Raw genomic sequence first — 21,210 nt, 5'->3', positions numbered from 1 at the left:
GCATAATTTCTAGTAAGGGCTCTCTGGCTCATATTTTAGAGGATAATGCATATAAAAATTTATGAGCACTATTGTTAAAGCACTGAGACAAAAACACTCCAATTTAATGGCTCGTTTAAGCTGCTGTACTGTTAGTGATGTTACTAACTTCCACCAAGCTGGATCAGACCGCCGTCCTCATTCCTAGAACTACATGTCCAAATCCTGTCAGCAAATAGACAAAATGATTGACAGGCCGAGAGCCGTCTACAAGTCTTCTGATTGGCTAACACTCACGACTGCTGTCAGAGAGACGCGTGTGATTTCCCAGGACATCTATTTCAGTCATATAGAGGACCCAAAAAGTATTTTGATACTTGAGTTATACTTAAAATTGTATGAATGTCATTCCATTAGATGATTAAATATAAAAGCAAGCAGAATCTGCGCTCAAATGCTGCAGGAGCTTTTGACTTAGTCATTTTGCTCAGTGTCTTTTAATCAGCCGATGTTTTGGTGATTTTTAATGCATATGTGACCCTGGACCACAAAGCCCCTCTCTTCTGTGGGGTGACAAGCAGACTTTAAACTTCAGCCGCGAAACTGGCTAACTATCACATTATTAGGAAAGGCAATTTGCAAAGATTCATAAAAACCCTTATACTCACTTCTTCTGTAGGTGAGGCTGGATCACGAATGATTTGCGCGAACATAGATGCATTTATGTAGATCGGGGATCGGCACATTCCCTTCAAAACAAAAGTAACTTTAATCCTCTGGGTCTTCAGCGGCTCAGATTTCGGGAGTAAATGACGACTGCTATATTCATTATTACATCCAACAACAAAACACCTCAATCACTTAATGGGAGACATCTTGACTTCCCCTGCACCAGAGTTGACATAATGGCGGTCGGACTGTTTGAAGTTCACTCAGTTCACTCAGCTCACTCAGGGCAGGTCTAAGGTAAGATGGCCTTGTCAATCTACTATCGTGGGAGCGGTCTGTGCAGAACTACGTCATTCTGACAGGAGTCTCAGAACAGCCTGATTTGAGAAAGAGGATTTTAAAACAAAACTGGGTGGATTTTTATCATTATAGGATAGATGTGTACACACGCTTCCAACACACATTTATATTCAAACAACTTGTAAAGTGAATTTTGCATCCAATGACCCCTTTAAGTAGTATATTTGTAGCAATACATTGTATGAATCAAAATTATAAAAAAAATTTATGCCAAAAATCATTAGGATATTAAGGAAAGGTTATGTTCCATTAAGATATTTTGTAAATTTCCTACTGTAAATATATCAAAACTTAATTTTTGATTAGTAATATGTGTTGCTAAGAACTTAATTTTGACAATTTTAAAGGCAATTTTCTCAGTGTATATATATATATATTTTTTTGCACCCTCAGATTCCAGATTTTCAAATAGTTGTATCTTAGCCAAATATTGTTCTAACAAACCATACATCAGTGGAAAGCTTATTTATTCAGTTTATTTGTATAATTGACTGGTTTTGTGGTCCAGGGTCACATATATGACACCATATGTGTAGTCATCACAGTAACTGTGAACATCATCTACTAACATTTGACAACCAGATAGTCTTAAATCTTGTCTCAAATTCAGTAAAAGAGTCATTTTATAAACTTTGTGACATCTGGGTAACTCATTTATGTTACTATAAAAAAAATTCTAAATTTACTTATTTTTGTTTTGTTTTTCCTTATTTTGACCTCTAGGTTAGTTTAACCAGTTTCATATTTCTCTGTGCTATATTAGCAAATATTCAGTATACAGTATATTAATTAAAATTAAACTTAAATTTAATTTTGTTAAATGTTGTGCTTAAAAATGTATGCTATTTCTTTAAAATAAATGCCACTAGGTTTGATATTTTGTTATCTAATGCAGTGACATTCAGTCATTTTAAATGCGTCTTAAGCATCCAAAAATTCTGTGGGGCCGCTATCTATCAGGTAGTAGGGATATTTTATGTGTGGGATTAAAAAATTGCTTACAGGAGCTTTAAGCTCTCCAGTAATTTGATACCAGCAGCTCCTATGAATACGACAGAAACTAAACGCGTTGCAGAGCAGTGATATGGCGCTCCTGAGCTGTCTAATATAAACATGAGTGTGTGGGATTCCAGATGATGTCATGACTAAACAATCTAACACTGCTGCAGCACGACCACACACACACACACACACACACAGACCCCACCCACCCACCGACCGAACAACCATAGTTTATTTTTAGCCTTTTAAAGACATTGTGACAATGAGTCTTTGTGAAAGTCTGGAAACTCTTTTTTGGGGTGATTTTGAAGAAATACAGCAACACACACAAGGATTTTTATGTAATCAGAGATCCATGCCAGCAGACATGACGAGGGGGTTCTCAAATGGTTTGTGTTTATTAGGGGTTATGTGTGTGCGTGAGAGTTCATTTTTAGCTCAAGTCCGAGATAAGACTAAATACTTCAAACTGCACAGCTGTTAAGCATTACACTGTATAATAATTAGTGGGTGTTTGCTAAATTGTCTTCTTTCGTCTATAAACAATTGATTTTCACCTGGCGGATGATTAAACAGGCAGTAAAACCCATAGACTGACATTGACTTAGGCCAGTAATAAACATCCTTGCAATCACCCAGAATACCCTAGCAACCACCTTGAAATGCCATAGCAACTACTCAGATTTTGAAAGGTGGTTTCTAGGGTGTTCTATTTGAAACTACTTAGAAACCTATTTAGAAACTATTCAGAACACTACAGCAAATATACAATATACAATATACAAATCTGTTTGTTTTCAATAGAAGTTACAATAGTTACCTAATTATCATATTAATAACTGCTAAAAATTGTTCTCTTGACAAACATGGGAAGATACTATAAACTCATTCAACACAGTTTTAATAAGAATTTAGTTCTTTTTATATATTGTTAAGAACCTTTTCATCAATGCATACAATGTAAAACAAGATTTATTTAAGTTCTAAATAAAACAAATATTACTGAAATATGTTTTGCAATTTCTACTTCACATTGGATTTAATGTTACTTGTTTCTAAATTCAACCCCAAATGTTCAGTGAAGAGTTCTTGAATTGGCTGAAAGGTTCTTTTGAGATTTAAAAAGTTATTTTTGTCACACTTCAGGTCCTTCAGTCCATTGGTTTCTGGGATCTTTAATGCATCACGGCTCTCTAAGGAGAAACAGTCACAAAATAAAAGTTGCTACAAACAGAAGTTGCTATCATGATGCCCAGATGTTGTGGCTGTTTGTGGTATGTTACTATGCTGGTTACCAGGGTGTTTTTGTTGGTTCCTTACTAGTCCAAAAAAAAAATCTCTACACTCTTGATAAAGTTTCCAAAATGAGGTTTTTGCAGTGTTGCCATAGAAGAAACGAAAAGATCAAAACAGAATAATTTTTCCGCGAGTAAAGAACATTTTAAGAATCTTTTTCCACTATAAAGAACCTTTTGTGTAATGAATAGAAGGTTCTGAGGATGTTAAAGAAACTTCATGGAATCATAGATGCTAAGAGAATGTATGCTATTTTGGTTCCTAAAATGACATCTAGGTGATTATTTCACACATTTTTCATCCAATCTTCAGATCTTCAAAGGTTTACAGAAACGCTGAGGTCCATCTGCTTTTTGAATGAAAACTGAATAATTTTACAGAGCACAGAGGATGGAAATTGGGGGTGGAGAAGTGTAGGAAAGCAGAAAAAGAGGTGTCGTTTTTCCAGAGGGGCGTTGCAGGGCTGGGCAGGGGTGTGTGTTTGTGCATAAGGGGCTGGTTTTTTCTTTCCATTTGGGGGGGTTCAGGGTATCATTTTCATCTGTGTCCGTCCCGCCCCCTCCATGAGTACACCCTGCACACGCTTCAGGTCCCAAAGTGGCCACAGAGACTCTGAGACTTGGACTAAAGTGGCAAGATGAGCGCCCTGTGTCCGCTCCTGTCTGCTCTCTTTCTGGCACTGCTATACCTGCTCCAGACTGCCAACGGAGGTAAGACCACTCAATTTCAGTGCATTTAGATTAATAAGCCAATGTAGCATAATATTACATGTGTTTGAATATTTGAAAGCAGTGCAAAAGTTTTTAAAAGTTGCATTATTGTGTATTCTGCAAAAATATGGAGCTCTGTGGAGATGCTTCAAACATCTCAAAGTGTGTGTTGAAGCAAAGGTTCCCTCACAGAAAAACTCATTCATACTTGTGAGGCTCGAGTCTGTTCTGCCGGTGTATACAATAAACCCACAGTTTGGTGACCCCTCCTTCTCGCGCTTCCGTTGAGGGCTCTTTGCGTGCATTGGGCAGTCTGGCAGCGGCTCGCGCAGATCAGAGGTCCTGAAATAAAGAGTCACTTTCAGAGGTGTGGATCAGCTGCCCTACGCACAGATGTTCCTGCTTTTCCGCTCCGAGATCTTTAGCGGCGCCTGTGAGACCTGCAGTCTAATTAGCGCGCGAGTTAAAGTTGCACTGAAGTGACCGTTGTTCAGCTTCGGATCAAAGCATTTCTCCATCACCAGCTGCCACAAACTCACATGGCAGAAGAGCAACTGATCTACAATGTGCGTTTGAGTTGGTAGACTAGCAAGAATGTTTTGGCATCTGCGTCCTGTTTCGTTAAACACCACATGAGGACCATGTGTGGAAACATGAGTAAGAGTAATTGGAAAATAGTAAAAATCAATGCTTAACTGGAGCTGTGAGACAGGCTCGGGTGTGGCAGGGCAGGGCAAGGTGGGCGTGGCATGGCGAGACTGGGCGTGGCACAAGCAGATGTTCAGAGTAAAGTTGTGTAACTGTCAAACTGTGTCTGGAATAGATTTGGTCTTTTTTTTCCCCCTGTAAAGCCTGACCTATGAAAAATAGGTAAAAAAAATACTTTTTTGAAATTGAAATTTTTGACCTTGAACATTTAGGCAAACATTTTTCATATGTGTTTTTATTGAGTGTCATATTTGATGCATCAGGCTTTTTTGCCTCATATAGTATAATATTCCAAGAATACATTATTCAGAGGCCAAACAGAGCAAAAATATGCAATTTGGTGCAGATGCTAATATTTATATGGCCAAAAAGTAAGATGAAATTTTAGCTTGATAGATATTTAAATCATTACTTACATAGAATTAATATAAACATAGGGTTAAGGGTCAGCATTTCATAGGTTGACAGAGTCTGTCTATAGTTTGGCGCACTTTCAGCATTGTTTGTTTCAGCGATCCGACATGTCAACTTATTGCTTGACTAATCACATGAGTTTGGGGTGGGACTTCCTGTTTGATTGGTAGATGGTAGTAGCGTTTGGGAAACCTACTTGGAAACAACTATTATTTTTAGAGTCAAGCTACTAAAATAGCTATTATATATAAAAAAATAAATAATAAATGTGACAAAACAAAAATATCAACAAATCTTTACTTCTGTATTGTGACATATGAATGAATGAATGAGGCATTTATATAGCGCTTTATTGTGTATTGCAATACACCCAAAGCGCTTTACAATCATGTGGGGGGGTCTCTCCTCAACCACCACCATATATCCAAATAAAATCGGAAAAATTAAATATGTAGGGTGGGGTTCTATCCATTGATTGCTGATTGGATGGAGGCAGCTCTGAATGTGAGTTTAAGTGGATTGGAGAAGTCTGGCATACATAACCAGAGAGAAGTCTGTTGTTTTATCGTAAAATCCAGTTTGCTTAAAAAGGGCAAGTTTGATGCAAATGCTACAAAATGAAATATAGGCATGAATGAATCATTCATAATAAGATCAATAGATTGCATTTAGAAAATTAAATTTCATGGACACTTTAATATGAATCATAAGGCATGGGAGACTGAATCATGGTGAATCAGATATCATTGACTCTGTAAACAATGTACCAGTAACATCAGTGGACTATGAAACCTCCAAGCTGATGTCAGTCACCACGGCAACATGCTACACAAACAGGCCTGTGTGCTGGTAAGCATTTTAGGCTATACAAGGAGTGTGTGGATACGTGTTGTGTTTGCAGCAGTGCATATGTTTGAGTCCGGGTAGTTGGCAGGGTAATAAATGTTTGTACAGCTCTGCACATTAGATTAATAAACATAATATTTGCATTTGTAAATTGATGAGATTAGTTCACCGGTCTCAGAGAGAGCCGCAGTTTCCAGCGCGACAAGGGGCGTCTCAGAAACAGAAGGCAAACATTTATCTTTGCTGATCTCTCAGCGGTCTGCTGTTTGTGATCGGATAATGGGACGAATGTTTCAAGATTATATGTGGACCTTGAATGGAAGTAGTATGCCATACAGAAAATTAAAAAATAATAAATAAATCTGTCCATCCATCTTATGCTACTAATTTTAGACAAAGACTCGTTCCCAAAATCGTACAGATTTCCTGATTTTACTCCAGTTTTGATTTCATACGATTCTGATTCATTTGCGTTTATTTCTGTTCTAAAGTTTTATAATGTTTTAGTTAATACTGTAAGATATGCAGGATGGTGTTTCAGACTGATTCAAACTAGTAACTTTTATTAAATTAACTATTCATTCAAAGAACCCTCTCACAATTTTTTGAGTTTAACTGGTTGCAAATTATGTGTTTGAGTCACTAAAAAGAACTGTTTCATAAGAGTCATGTGTTCATAAATTGGACTACACTGGTCATGAAGCATGTGCTTGATTCACTAAAATGAACCAGTTATTAAGAATAATTTCTTCATAAATTGGACTACACTGGTCCTGGGGTATGAGTTTGATTTACTAAAAAGAACCAGTTTATACTGTAAGAGTTATCTATACGTAACTTGGTCTACACTGGTAGTAGTGTACAGTATGTGCTTGATTCACTGAAAAGAACTAGTTCATAAGATAAAGTGACCAGACATGCCACTTTCCGGGGGAAGTGGCAGGTCTGGTCACCTTATCATAGGAGTCATTTGTTTATGAATTGGACTAGACTGGTCATGCAGTATGTGTTTGATTCACTAAAAAGAACTGGTTCATCAGAGTTGTTTGTTTGTGAAACAAATAACACTGGTCACATTGCGTTATTTTTGTCTGCAACCTGTGAGTACGACTGATTTGAAAGACATTTCTTGCCATTATTTTGCACTACACAATCTGTTTATTGTATCACTTTCACAAGTTAAATAAAATAGGATTTATTTATTGAAGTTTTGCATCGGCAAGATTGCAAATAATCTAAAATAATCTATATTTTTACCCAGCCCTACCTCTTCCTGCCTTATTGGATGGTTCTTTGGCCAGAATATGCTGCAATTCAGCTAGACTTTATGATGATGCTCTATGCAAGACTATGTCTACTCCAGTAGTTGAGGTAGGGTCTACATCGTTCCCATCTGCAGTCCCCATGGAAACCTGCCGCCCACACAGGAATCAATGTAGAAAGTTTTGAAACCATGATGCTTGAGACTTTCCTTCCTCACTGTCCTCCTCAATAAATGATCTGTCAGTATGAAACACCGTACACACACACACACAACCCCGACAATACCAGACCGTAGGGAAGAGATAAACTCCATACTCCATATTCCTGTCATTTCATATTCATCCAATGGAATCTCATGTGGCACTATGGAAACACAGAAGGTTTGTGGGTTTATATACACTGTGGTCTGGGCAGTCGTCCCCGCAGTGGCTCTTGGCCAAATCACTGTCAGGTTAGATCAGTTTAAATTTATCTTCGAGATCATCACTCGGCTACTGCTTCATAAGCAGACCTAAACATACTCGCACCCTAGCGGGATGCCACAGTGTGGTATGTGAGGGCTTTATCCTCTTTTGATAAATTGAGAATTAACCCTGAATAAATGGTTGTGCTCATACAGTGTATGCGCTTAGGGATTTGAACAAATCAGTAACCCTAAATATTAAACTTTCGTGTGCGACTTAGATTTTTCTTCTAAAATGCCTTAGTAGACACAAATGAAACAATAGTTAACATAACAAGAGTACATACAGAGATGTAAAAAAAATGTAGATGTAGATAGTTTGGTCATCAAAGAGTTTGATGAGATCTCTGGCGATTGATTGGACACTTTAATTTATTCAATATTAAAGTTTTTCATTTTTAATTTTGTTTATATTTTGTTTTCAACTTTTAAATTTAGTTTCGTTTTTGTTAATTTTTACTGTGTCATTGTTAATATTAGTTTTGTTTGTTTTTTCTGAAATTTCTGGTTTATTTGTTTTCATTTTCAATTTAGTATTTTAGGGCTGCCAAAGTTAATGCAATTACTAATAGCATTTTTGTCCTAACTAGCCATGACAGCGATACACAAAATTTCTATTTTAGATACGGTTTCTATTTCTGCGAAGTTACCCCTGGAGCAACAGCATACAATCTATGACAGTGATAATCTCAATGTTAAACCTGTCTAATGTGAATTTGAATACCATTTTGCATGATATTTAAAGCCATACTGAAAGCAACAATAGATAACTGACCCCAGATACTGAAAATAAATTAAAGCAAACGTACGTTATAACTCAGTGTGAACCAACAAGTGGTTTCCAAAACAAAGATGGTATCAAGTTACTCAGTATGTACTTTTAATAATGTTAAAAATGTTGAATATTTATTAATTAGATTATAAACTTGTCCATTTCGCTGGGAGTGTAGTGCGCTTCTGGATGGCTGTGATACTTAAATGTTTCTGTTGCATCACGTCTGGCATGGACAGCCAAATTTCTTGTCACTGGAATCTTGTCGCATCGCGTCTGGTTAGGACACAGTGTTGAGTGTTCTTGCCAATTATTTTACAGTTAATTTATACATTTCGTAATTAATATTTTTATTTTCATTTAGCTTAGTTTAGACACATGCTCAAAAAGTACACATTTGAATTTCCTAATTCAATTCCAATCTCGACAAGTTTATTAGATGTCCAGCTGTGTTTTCTCTCTGTGTTAATGTGAAGACTTCAGCAAATGTTCTCATTAATGTCTAGGAGATCTGAACAGAATATTATAGAAATATTATTTGTGATGTTTTCTATCTTGATGTGTTTGTCCATTTTTATCAAGTTTATCCAACTTCACAGCTGTTCGAAACAATAAGATTTTGAAAATGATTAGATTCTGTTCTAATTGAGCTGCTTATGAAAGAACATCTGGAATGTTTCGCAGTACACTAACAAATGAGAGTTTCATGGGTTAATAGTGAAAGTTTAAACCGTGTTGAGTGAATACTAAGTGATTAGATCGAGTTGGCCTGGTGGAGTCCCTGAGGGGAAGCTTTGCATGAGTCATCTTCATGAGACAGCACAAGGAACACCACAACATCACACAGTTTCCTCAGAGACAAAGCTTTCCAGTCTGCTGATCAGAAAACTAGGCCAGCAGCCACTATCTGGCTTGACACGATCATTTACAGTGCGGTATCGCTCGCATTAGAGAGGGGCACAACTGTCCAACCGCTGGGATGTGTCCATGCAAGAACAGATGGATGAAAAGACATCTGTATTTCACAAAACTCATGAAATAAAAATTATTTTACAGTGGTGCTCTACACAGAACAGCATTTATGGCATATGGTGTAAGATATAAATAAATTCCTCTTTCTCAATCTGAGAAATCCCATGATGGCACTAAAAATAAAGGTTCTAAAAAGGGTTTTGCAGTCTGATGCAACAGGAGAACTGTGCTTCTTTAGAAGCCTCTTTAGTAATACCATGATGTATACTGTAGTACTGAATGTTTACCATGCTATTTACATTTTACTCCAAGGTATTTTGAAAAATACCATTCAAAAACTTTAAAAAACATTGTGTTCTTTGATGCATGCAAATATTACCGTTGTTTTTGAATATGATACCATAGTAAATCCAATAGCATTGTATATTTAAGTACTAGTGAAATGGAAATAGCATGGTAAATAGTCAGTACTACGATATACTGTATATTGAAGTAGTATAGTATTACTCTCGGTTTCTTTACCATAGTCTTTGAAGTACACTGGAGTAAATTGAAAAGAGTATGGTAAATTAACATTGTAATCATTCAGTGCCATGGTATATATCAAAGTACTGTACCATGGTACCATTACAGTACGTTTTGTTGGAGTATAACAACACAAGAACCTTTTTAAGAACCTTTTTCAAATAATCACTTAGCCAACTCAAGAAAGCTATATCGTTAAAATAATTCTTGAAAACTAGCATCTTTGGGAACAGAATTTCATTTGTGAACTTTGTCATTTGTAAACAGTTTCAACTGCGAGTGATCTTCCAGTCTTCCATGGCTACGGCGCTCTGTGGTTTGGCTAGTTTGTGAACGAAGAGGCGATAGAACTAATGCTAGAACTTTCCACTGAGATCCTCACATAGCCGTTAGCATGCCTGCGTGTCAGCTCTGACTTCTGTCCTGCATTAAACCTCCATCCAGCCAGAGGCGTTCTGGGTAATTTGCAAACGTCTCTTTAGTAAGGCGCTCTCTGGAGACAGAGTGGAGCGCTGGGATGGGCCTTTCTGCAGTGGAGGGGATAAATATAACCCGCTCTCAAAAGGGGCATGTGCTGCCTCAGAGGCTGCTGTTAGCAGACTGGGTGGGGTAACAGGTCGTTACTGTGAGTCACAGGGACACAGTTATTCCGTCATCGCAAGATTCTGTGAGCTTAAAATAAGTTGGAGGTATGGAATTATATGAGCAGAGTGTCGGGAACGGTGAAAGCTGTCAATCACAGACCTCTAGAGCACAACTTCATCTTTAACATAGCAACACAGTCTATGCACTTCTTAATTACTTTTTAACTAGTCCTCTTGACTTGCTTTCCAGTTAAATATCTAAACATTTACTTGAGATGCAACACTGCTTAAGGTATTAAGATTCGTTTTCAGAGAATGCACTTTAATATGAGTGAAAACAATGCTTAATATCTTATGCAGTGTTGCATCTCAAGTAAATGTATTTTCTTTTAAGGATTTTCACATAATTTAACAGGAAAATCATACAAAAAGTATTTATTAAGTAATGGGATTTTTCAAATGTAATGCAACTCTATACCACAATAGTCTCTGTAGATGATCTACTGTGGCACTCTATAACGAAACCCTATACAGCAGCATGTTCTATAAAGCAACTCTATACCGCAACGCAACACTCTATAACGTAACTCTATACTATGGTGCTCTATAATTATTTCTTTACAACAGCATAATCTATAACCCTATACTGAACCCAAACTCTATACTGCAATGCTTTATAATATAAATCTATATAGCAGCATGGTCTATAACACAACTGTATGGTAAAACAGGGTGTTTAAACACCATACAGCAATGCGCTCTATAACACATCTACTTACCTCAACATGCTCTATAGCGCAACTCTACACCATGATGCTCTATAACACAACTCTACAGAACAATAGGGTCTATAGAGCAACTCTTTTTCGCAACACGCTCTATAATGCAACTTTGTGGTGTAACACGCTGTATAACATAACTTTGTATTGTGACTCTCTATAAAGCAACTCTATAGTGCAGCAGGGTGTAGAAAGCAACTCTATATAGCAACATGCTCTATACTACAACTCTATGGCGCAATTCTCTCTAACGCGACTGTAGACCTCAGCACTCTATAACATAACTATATACAGCAACATGGTCTTAAAAGCAACTATACACACTACAGTGTAAGACACTATATATACACACTATAATGTAACGTAACATATAACATAATATTATAGAGCAACTCTATATGTTCTATAATGCAACTCTATGGTGCAACATGCTTTGTAACAAGTTTATACTATGACATCCTATAAAGCAACTCTGTAGTGCAACAGGGTGTATAAAACAAATATACAGCAATACGCTCTATGCAACTCTATGGCTCAACACACTCTATGAAGTAACTCTATACTGTGGTGCACAATAATGCAGCTCTGCAATGCTAAAGGGTCTATAAAGCAACTCTATCCCACAACACACTCTATAATGCAACACACTCTATAAAGCAACTTTATAGAGCAAGTCTATACTGCAACATGCTCTATAATGCTACTTTACATGATGCTCTATAATGAAATTCTATGGCACAACACACACTATACAGTAACTACAGTCTGGTGCACTACAATGCAACTCTACAACACTAAAGGGTCTATAAAGCAACTCTATACCACAACACATTCTACAGTATATAACAACTCCACAGCGCAATGTCTTCTATAATACAAAACTATGGTGCAACATGCTCTATATTGCAATTCTATAGTGCAACATGGTATATAACATAACTCTATTTTTATGCAACACAGTTTATAAAACAACTCGACACTAACTCTTGGAAAAACAGCCACTGCTGCTACTGTGTATTGAGAATGTGTAGATTGTGTGGACGATGTGTGGACTGTGTATTGTTTGAAGTGTGTGTGGGTGGGGGGTAATAAGTTCTCTAATACTTCACCAGCCTCTTGGGGAAACATTAGCAGGGCAATTAGCCATTAGCAACTCTGTGGATGTAAATGAACCTCCTGTTTGGGGGTCTCTAACGATGTGAATTTATTAACCAAATGCTCCAGTCCTCTCACAGACACAAACTGGGTGTTCTGGGGTGTTTGCATGCTAAGAATCCATATGGATCATTTTAATTGCTGTTAATGGTAAATTAAATCCAGGCCATTAAAGCTGCATGTTCAGTCTCTGAATTCCACAGAATTCTGACCCCGTCCTCAACATAAATCTCAACGATTCCCCACAGGGCATGTTATCTATTATATATGAGGTTCTTCTGAGCAATTATAAAAAGCAGAATGTTATCTGTCATTACTCATTAAAATAGGATCCTCACAGCTGAATTTAAAGTAAATGTTTGACCTGTTCTCAATTAGAATCCACCCAGCCATGTTAAAGTCCAGTCAAAGGTCTCCCAAAGTGAGACAGACCGCCAGAGAGGAATCAAACAGCTACTCTACAGTCCGTTTGCATAACAGACAGTAAACAGCCATGAGTTTAAATCGATAAACTCTCGTAATGAAGTCAGAAGAGCTCTGAATGTTGGTCAGGTCTGGAAGCTTCAGGGGAAGGTCAGGGAATCGAAGGGCGAATCTGCTGGGAGAATTCCAAGCAGCTCCTTCAAAACACTTCATCTGCAAGCGAAAAAGCCAAGCTGCATTCTTCAAAAACAATGAAAAGATCTAATTATCATTCCATATTTCCAGCCCGCATGCACGCCAATAAGCAGGGCCTGAAGTGGCCTTTGGGGAGAATTGCATTTTGATGAATGCGTGAACAGCTGCTATTCTAGGAATACTGGAAAACTGTGAATTTGGCTTCTGTTCTTCTCTACGTGCCGCTAACACAATGCTCACTCTCTTGTAAGCCACTTTGGTACGAAAGTGCGAATATCGTAAATAGTTTTCCATGTGTCGTCTCAGTAGAACAAGTAACGTCGGTGGAATGCAACTTCAGGACATTGCACAGAACAAACAGAGGTTTCCGAACAGAGCCAGTTCAACTTGGCAGTCTGTCTGGCAATGAAATGCTTTCAAACGTCGTGGAAAATGTGAGAATGATGGATGAACACAACTGCATGAATCCTATTATGAAAATTCAAGGACAAAGCTGAACTTTACTCCGTTTAACGGATGTGAAATTGAGCGATGCTGGAACGGCTGATTCAGGCATTACCGAACATCTGTGACTGAGTAAATGGCTAAGAATTCCTGACGTTATCTGAATTTTACAGTCTATTCAGTGACTGTATTTCTAGACTATAAAATACAAAGGAAATATTTTAAAACCTTTCACAGAAGTATGGTGGAAAACTATGAAATATTCTTGAAGACGGTGTATACACTTCTGCTTTGAACTTCTAGTTGGTTTTTACTCCACCAAATCATTTAACCTTACAGTTACATCAACATAATGTCCATTTATTAGAATATTTAAGTTGATTTTCATAGAGTTTGATATCTGTTATTCTATTTACTTTCTTTATACATGTGTCTGGGCGTATTGTGAATGATTTATTGCACATTATTTGCCTTCACGCGCTTTTATCTGAATTTTAGCTGTCATATCTAGAACGCTTTTCAAGATCCAATCAGCTCCTGATGGATCAAATCAAATCCTGTTGATTTTTTTCATAGAATACCCCTTTTTAATCATAAATATGTCACACTGGGAAAGTAAAATTGTTCGTGAATGCTGTTTCATGTTAAACCGTAATTATTTTTACTGCGGAAAACTGTACATTTTCAGTTCCTGGCAGTTCGGCATGTAGATTCCCTGGTTAAATTTCATTAGAAAGTTCAGAAGCCATTAATACTTTGACATGATTTTTCAGTGCGCATTGAGCTGCAAATGCCATGTTGTCCAGTGGACTCTATGTACAATTTGTTCTCAAAGCGTGTTTTATTATATGTATTAAAGTGTGATGGATGGGCCTGATGCATCAGTCTGGAGGGAAAGGAAGCGTTCTTTCTAACTGAAGGGCTTGTGAAGGGTTTTGTAGAGCTGTTCTGTTGTCATTGGCAGAGCGAGGTAAGACGGACAACGCCCTCGACCAACAGCCAAACCATTTGGCACCAAGTTTAGGGAGCTTCTGGAAGAAGCCGTTATTCAAACAGCTTGTGAAACACGTCTCCTTTTTTGGTCGTTTTTTTATTCAAAAACTGTATTTTTTCCTCCCCCCTTAGTTTTCCATGATGCAGTGAAACATCAAGTCGGTGGGGTTTCAGCACAAAGACCCTTTCTTACAACAGAAAAATGACTTTTGTTAAGACTATTTACTTTATTTGCTCAGTTTTCCTTTTCCACCCGGGCCCCCATCCACCCTCTCCCCTCCCGTCGGCCCCTCCTGTCTGAGTTGGATTTGTCGGGTGCCTCATAAATGTTAAAAAAAGCAACTCTCCCTCTCATGAGCACGAAACCACTTCAAGGACTGCCATAGCAGTACTCAAGGCAGTGGTGATCCTGTCTGTGTGGCGGCAGGGAGAAAATCCTATCCCTTCCCGTCTACCTCTCCGCCAGCAAAACCATACTGACTCAGTTGAGTTAATCAGCGGAAATGAGCAACGTTGACAAGGTGTTACGGACCCGCTGTGATTCATAGACACACATACGGCACACGTGCAACTAGGTGAGGGAACTCTGAGTAATTGCTTCACTGAAAGAGCATGTTTGTGTGAGATTCCAAGCTTTGTGTTAGCGCTCTATAAACATCGAGCTTTTCAGGCGCAAAAGGGGTAAAACGAAGATTTACATACACATTCAAGTATGTTTACTAAATAACTAAACTAATATACTGTAGTTAATATTATTAATAATCATACTAAGTCTTATTCATAGAAATAGTATGATTACAAATATCATTATTACTACTATTATGAGTTGATACCTTAATTATATTTAGAATAGTTCATCATATGAAATAAATTATTTTGTATAAATGTAAATAAATATTAAGTTTATTAATAATTCTTAATACATTATTATTATTATTATGAGGTGAGACCTTAATTATATTTAGAATAGTTAATAACATTAAATAATTAAATATTATTTATAATATTAAAATCATGACATTTGTTAATAATTATTTATTCAGTATATTTTTTAAATATTAAATATAAAATTATTATTATTACTACTATTATGACCTTAATTATACTTAGAATAGTTGATAATATTCAAATTAAATATTAAGTTTATTACTAAACCAATGTTATTAATTTAAATATTATAAAAATATTATTATTACTACTGCTACTACTACTTTGAGAGTGATACCTTAGACTTCTGTTGTTTATTAAAATTATACTTATAAATACAATTAATAAAGACAACTGTTAATTTTATTAATAATAATAATAATAATTGTTGTTGTTGTTACTATTACTATTGATTAATAATAATTAAATACAATATTAAAATGTTGGTTTACTTGTATTTAAAAATTTTAATCATGTCTTAATAATTTAGTTTATTTATAAATCATTTTTCCCAATGAGTACGTACTCAAAGGGGGTTTTTGTCCAATTCTGGGAACCTACTGAACCCAAAGTACAGTACATAAACATACACTTTACACTTTACATCCAAACACTTTTAGTGTTTAGCATGGATGAGTGCTCTGGTTATTGACATTTAGAGGACGTCTTGATGTTTGTGGTGTTCAGTGGCAGTTTGGTGTGAAGAACAAGGAGCTGCAGTGTGTGTGTATTTGCGGGTTGTGCAGTAGCTGGATGGGATGGGTGGGGTTACACACCCTTGTTCTGCGGTCACACACACACACTCCCCATCTCTGCTTGTCATTAACTCTGATTGATGGCAATGGTAGCAGGAAGCGTCGGCCACACGAATAGCAATTCGTTGCAGAGATTAGGAAGGTTTTGTCTAATCCAAACTAAGTGGAACTTGATACAATTTACGGCTTTATAATGTAACAGATTCTGATTGGTCAATCACAGTATTCTGTGGTCAAATATTTTTACATATCCTAGAGTGTATAACTTTGTCCCAGGCAAACAATTTCCTGTAGCAGTGCTCGTTTTATGTCTTTTATAACAGAAATATCACACATTCTATTCCTTCTCTTATAAGAGTCAAGTCATTTAAATTCAATCAAGTCGATATTTCATATCACAAAAAAACTCAATACGTTATGCCCTTTTATGCACTTACTATGCATAACTACTAACTTTTTAGGTCTAATTTGTTTCTATTTATTTCCTGTTTATAATTTTAGCGCTTATTTCAGTTAGTTGCAAAGGAACATGAGGCTAATATTCTTTTGATTTGTTCTTCATCTAATATTTTATGTTTGATTTTATTTTATTTTATTACCACTTTATCTCAATCACCAAAAATGTTTTTAATAATTTTTGCTTAACGCTGATATTAAGCAACCTTACCAGCTCTAATGAATGAATTACGCCCATATGCCAAGGTTAGCCAATCATAACCAGGGTCATTTACATATAGCACTTAATGGTATACTAGCAAAAACAGCCTATTTAGGAGTCTTATTAATATGGGGAAAAAACTAAATTATGACTTGTTCGGCGTGCTAGAATCCTTGACTAGCATTAAAAGGGATTTGAGAGAAAAATGTGTGAAATTTATATAAAAAGTGTTTTTTATTTAATCAAGTCTGATTTTCTTCATTAGTGCCTTTTGTGATCCCACCGCATGACTCACTCATGCACAAGGTTTGAATTAGTGCATAAAAAGCATAGTAATATGAAATTGTTTACGGTCATGAAACATTTGAGTATATAAAAAGTCATCAATCAAACTTACACTATATGAAATTAGATTTATGAGGCAGTTAAGAGCTTTGTAGTTCTCACTTCTGATTCATGACACTGTTGTACAACATCTTGAAGGAATCATGAGAAATGTGCAGCAGGTTAGTTTAGTAGGATTCACATGAGTGAAAGATTCAGTCAGAGAGAGATTCAATGAAGCTTAGTAGGGGTAGACGCCACATTTAATTTGACGTGAATGAAACGAGGCTGTGAGGAATGTTCTAGAGTGTTTGCTAAAGCATTACTATTACTGTTTATTTGAACAGACAATTAACTATATGTATTAAACTTCTGTGCAATACATGAATGATACCAAATCGTGCAATGAGTGGATACTCTTCTAAGCAATCAGACTTACAATGTTCAAACTCAAACTCAAACTCAAGTAAAATAATCAAGCGTTATCCGTGTGTTTTTTGCAAATGTCAAATTACAAATGTCATTTTCTATTCATAAGAATTAAGTTTGGTTGCTTCGGATCTAGGTTGGCACCAGACTTTTGACTTGAAATATCAAGTTTGGTCTGCATAAACTGTTTAATATAATCAGAAAGGAACTGTCTGGCCTAACATGCAAAGTGGCAAACCAGTTTGATTTTTCTTGTTTGACTTTTCAGGATGGGTTAATCTGAAATCACATACCATAATAATAGAAGTAACAGCATGTTCCCACAATAGCACAGCAATTTTTGATAAAGCTGGTAAAGACAGTATCAGTCTGACAGAATGCGTTCATCCATACACACACAACAGCTCCTATTAGGAGACTGTGAACTTAGAAAACACTAATCAGATGTGAAAGATGTTACTCTGTGTCACAGCATGTTCTGGAATGCACGGCAAAACTTTAATAGTGTTAAATAGAGGTTTGCAAATTGGATCCTTGTGTTGTTTACTAGCAAATTGTTTACTGAGTGAGATGTTTTCACCTCCTGAGAAATGCTTTTGAACGTGTCCAGGAACGCCCAGTTGATGGCATGTTAAAAATGAAGTGCCGTCGCGGTAAGAAATGTGTCTTTGGTCACAAGCCACCAAGGAACAACAATGAACAGATGAAAGAATGAAAGGCACAAAGTCTGATAAACAAAGAGTCTATAGTTGAACTAAAAATGTGTTCAAAAAGATCCCAGCTGCCTCCGAGTCAATTTCCGTCGTTGAGCCAAACAATAATCCCCAATCTGGGTGATATTTCTGCTATCAGATTGAAGAGCTCGAGCGGCGAGGTGAGAGTGTGTGCTGAGGTTTGATGTGCTCCATCAGAGACGATCCACATTTGATAAGACTGATCTGTCCTGTAGGCTTAGATCTTCTGATTTAAGAACATTGAGAACACTGTCGCTCTGTTTCAGACCCTATGAGCAAAGCTAAACTACTTTTAACTTTGTGCTAATGGAGGAAGACATTGATAAAATAGGGAGACATGATGCAACGGACAAAAAATGTACAGAAACAGAACCTTTCTTCAGCTCTCAGCCAATGATTTGATACTCAGTAACCTTGCTAGAAGGTTTAGCTTGTTTCCCAATATGGTTACTCTGGTCTGTTGAGGAAAGACCAGCAAAATGATCTTTTTTTCAGGAGGAAAGGCATATATAAATAAGTTTATATATTTTAAACGTATTTTAATGTTTTTTCAATAAAAGTCAATATATATTTTCAAACAAAAATATTAAAAGTTATGCAATTTTAGCTAAAATCCATTGCTTTTTAAATCAATGATTTTAGGGCTGAATATATATTGGTTTTTCCACAAACTAAGTCCATCATCTTAGACAGGAAATTTCTCTGAGCTTGTTGCAATGCATTCTGGTTATTTTTTTCCCTAAAGGAGATGAGTAATGCTTTAAAATTTGGTCAAAATTATAATAATTTTGCTGTCTGCAACCACCCAGCCATCTTGAAGGTGCCCATGAGACGTAAAAATATACGGGACAGAGAGAGAGAGATGGACAGACAGACAAACAGACAGACAGACAGACAGACAGACAGACAGACAGACAGACAGACAGACAGACAGACAGATAGATAGATAGATAGATAGATAGATAGATAGATAGATAGATAGATAGATAGATAGATAGATAGATAGATAGATAGATAGACTGAAAAATAGACAGATATAGATAGACAGACAAACAGATAGATAGATAGATAGATAGACAGATAGATAGATAGATAGATAGATAGATAGATAGATAGATAGATAGATAGATAGATAGATAGATAGATAGATAGATAGATAGATAGATAGACTGAAAAACAGACAGATATAGATAGACAGACAGACAGACAGACAGACAGATAGATAGATAGATAGATAGATAGATAGATAGATAGATAGATAGATAGATAGATAGATAGATAGATAGATAGATAGATAGATAGATAGATAGATAGATAGAAAGACTGAAAAACAGACAGACAGACAGACAGACAGACAGACAGACAGATAGATAGATAGATAGATAGATAGATAGATAGATAGATAGATAGATAGATAGATAGATAGATAGATAGATAGATAGATAGATAGATAGACTGAAAAATAGATAGATAGATAGATAGATAGATAGATAGATAGATAGATAGATAGATAGATAGATAGATAGATAGATAGATAGATAGATAGAAAGAAAGAAAGATAGATAGATAGTTAGATAGATAGACCAAACAAGCTTTGTGTTTTGTAAACAGAAAGACAGCCAAAAATGTCCAGAAAGAACTTTGTCACAGTAATTACTGAATACTGAAGTTCCAGGGTGTTTTTTGGTGGTTCCTGCTTCATTCCTGAAGGCTTTCCTGCAGCTGATCAATGTAATCTATCCTCATAATGTGAAACATACAAGTGTGTCAGCAGCAGTGGCTATAGTTAGGCCTATAACATGACATGTGCCCCTACAGGTCAGTCAACACCAGGGCTCACCCATATGTGTGTGTTTAATATATAGTGAAGGCAGAGTAGAGATCAGTAAAGGGTAACAGGACCTGTGGGAGCTTTGAACGTCTCCTCAGAATTAGGCTGATTTATAGTCCCTCCTATGAGCAGGAAACATCCTTCACACTAATCCACACCAGAAACAGGACCTATAGAAGACAAGAGCTTTAAAACCTAGTGAGCTTCATTGGCAGCATCCTAAAAGAATCCTTTTCCTAATGAGTATTTTTGTTAATTTTCATAGATTGGCTTCAATACTAGTGTTTTTATCTCAAATTTTGTAGGACAAAATACACTTATACTCAACATACGATAAATTTGAGTACATTTTTTCAAACACTTTTTTTTTTTTGCCAAATAAGCTAATTGAGACTTTTTAGTTGTAGTTTATATCTCATAATTACAAGAAAAAAGTCTTGAATTCTGAGATATAAACTCGATAAAAAGTCACAATTACTTTTTAATGTTTTATATTCCACAGCAGAAAATATGCTTCCATACAATTATGAATCTCAGACTTGTATATAAAAACATCCCAGGTGATAGCTTTATTTACACACATTAAGTATGTCTTTTGCTCTTTGCCTTTTAATTTCTGACTCTCCTCATTTTCACCATCTCCCGTCAAATATTCCTCCTTATCTGTCTGGGGACGTGTCAATGAGGTGATCGTGAAACAGTCTGAAAATCCATACGCACTCAAAAACGCCTGTTCATAACAACACACTCCTGTCTGCTCTGACTTTTACAGCATGTTATAGATGTATGCATCTGTTTTATGCCGTAGGAGGACTGTACGTGTCTGTCTTCTAGATCAATCCCTCACACAGCAGATCTCAGAGGCTAGTATATGTTGACTGTGTTGTACGATGAAAGGGTGTGTTTTTCAGCTAAGAACTAAGGGTGTTTAAAGGGCACCTTGAGGAGATACTGACATTCAACAGATTTGTTTAAACACATACCTCTTCACACACACACA

General features: G+C 36.4%; 1 protein-coding gene across 1 annotated transcript in view; it reads left to right on the top strand.

Moving 5' to 3' along the window:
- Nucleotides 1-3,890: 3,890 nt before the first annotated feature.
- Nucleotides 3,891-21,210, top strand: part of cspg4 (chondroitin sulfate proteoglycan 4) — a 54,843-nt gene continuing 37,523 nt past the window's right edge. Inside the window, exon 1 of the mRNA XM_058767814.1 lies at nt 3,891-4,016. Within this exon, the coding sequence (XP_058623797.1) occupies nt 3,944-4,016 (73 nt within the window). The 5' untranslated portion in view covers nt 3,891-3,943. The remainder of the gene's footprint in view (nt 4,017-21,210) is intronic.

The sequence above is a fragment of the Onychostoma macrolepis genome, chromosome 25, assembly GCF_012432095.1.
Source record: "Onychostoma macrolepis isolate SWU-2019 chromosome 25, ASM1243209v1, whole genome shotgun sequence".
NCBI classification, from domain to species: Eukaryota; Metazoa; Chordata; class Actinopteri; order Cypriniformes; family Cyprinidae; genus Onychostoma; species Onychostoma macrolepis.
This window is presented reverse-complemented; position numbering and strand designations above follow the sequence as displayed.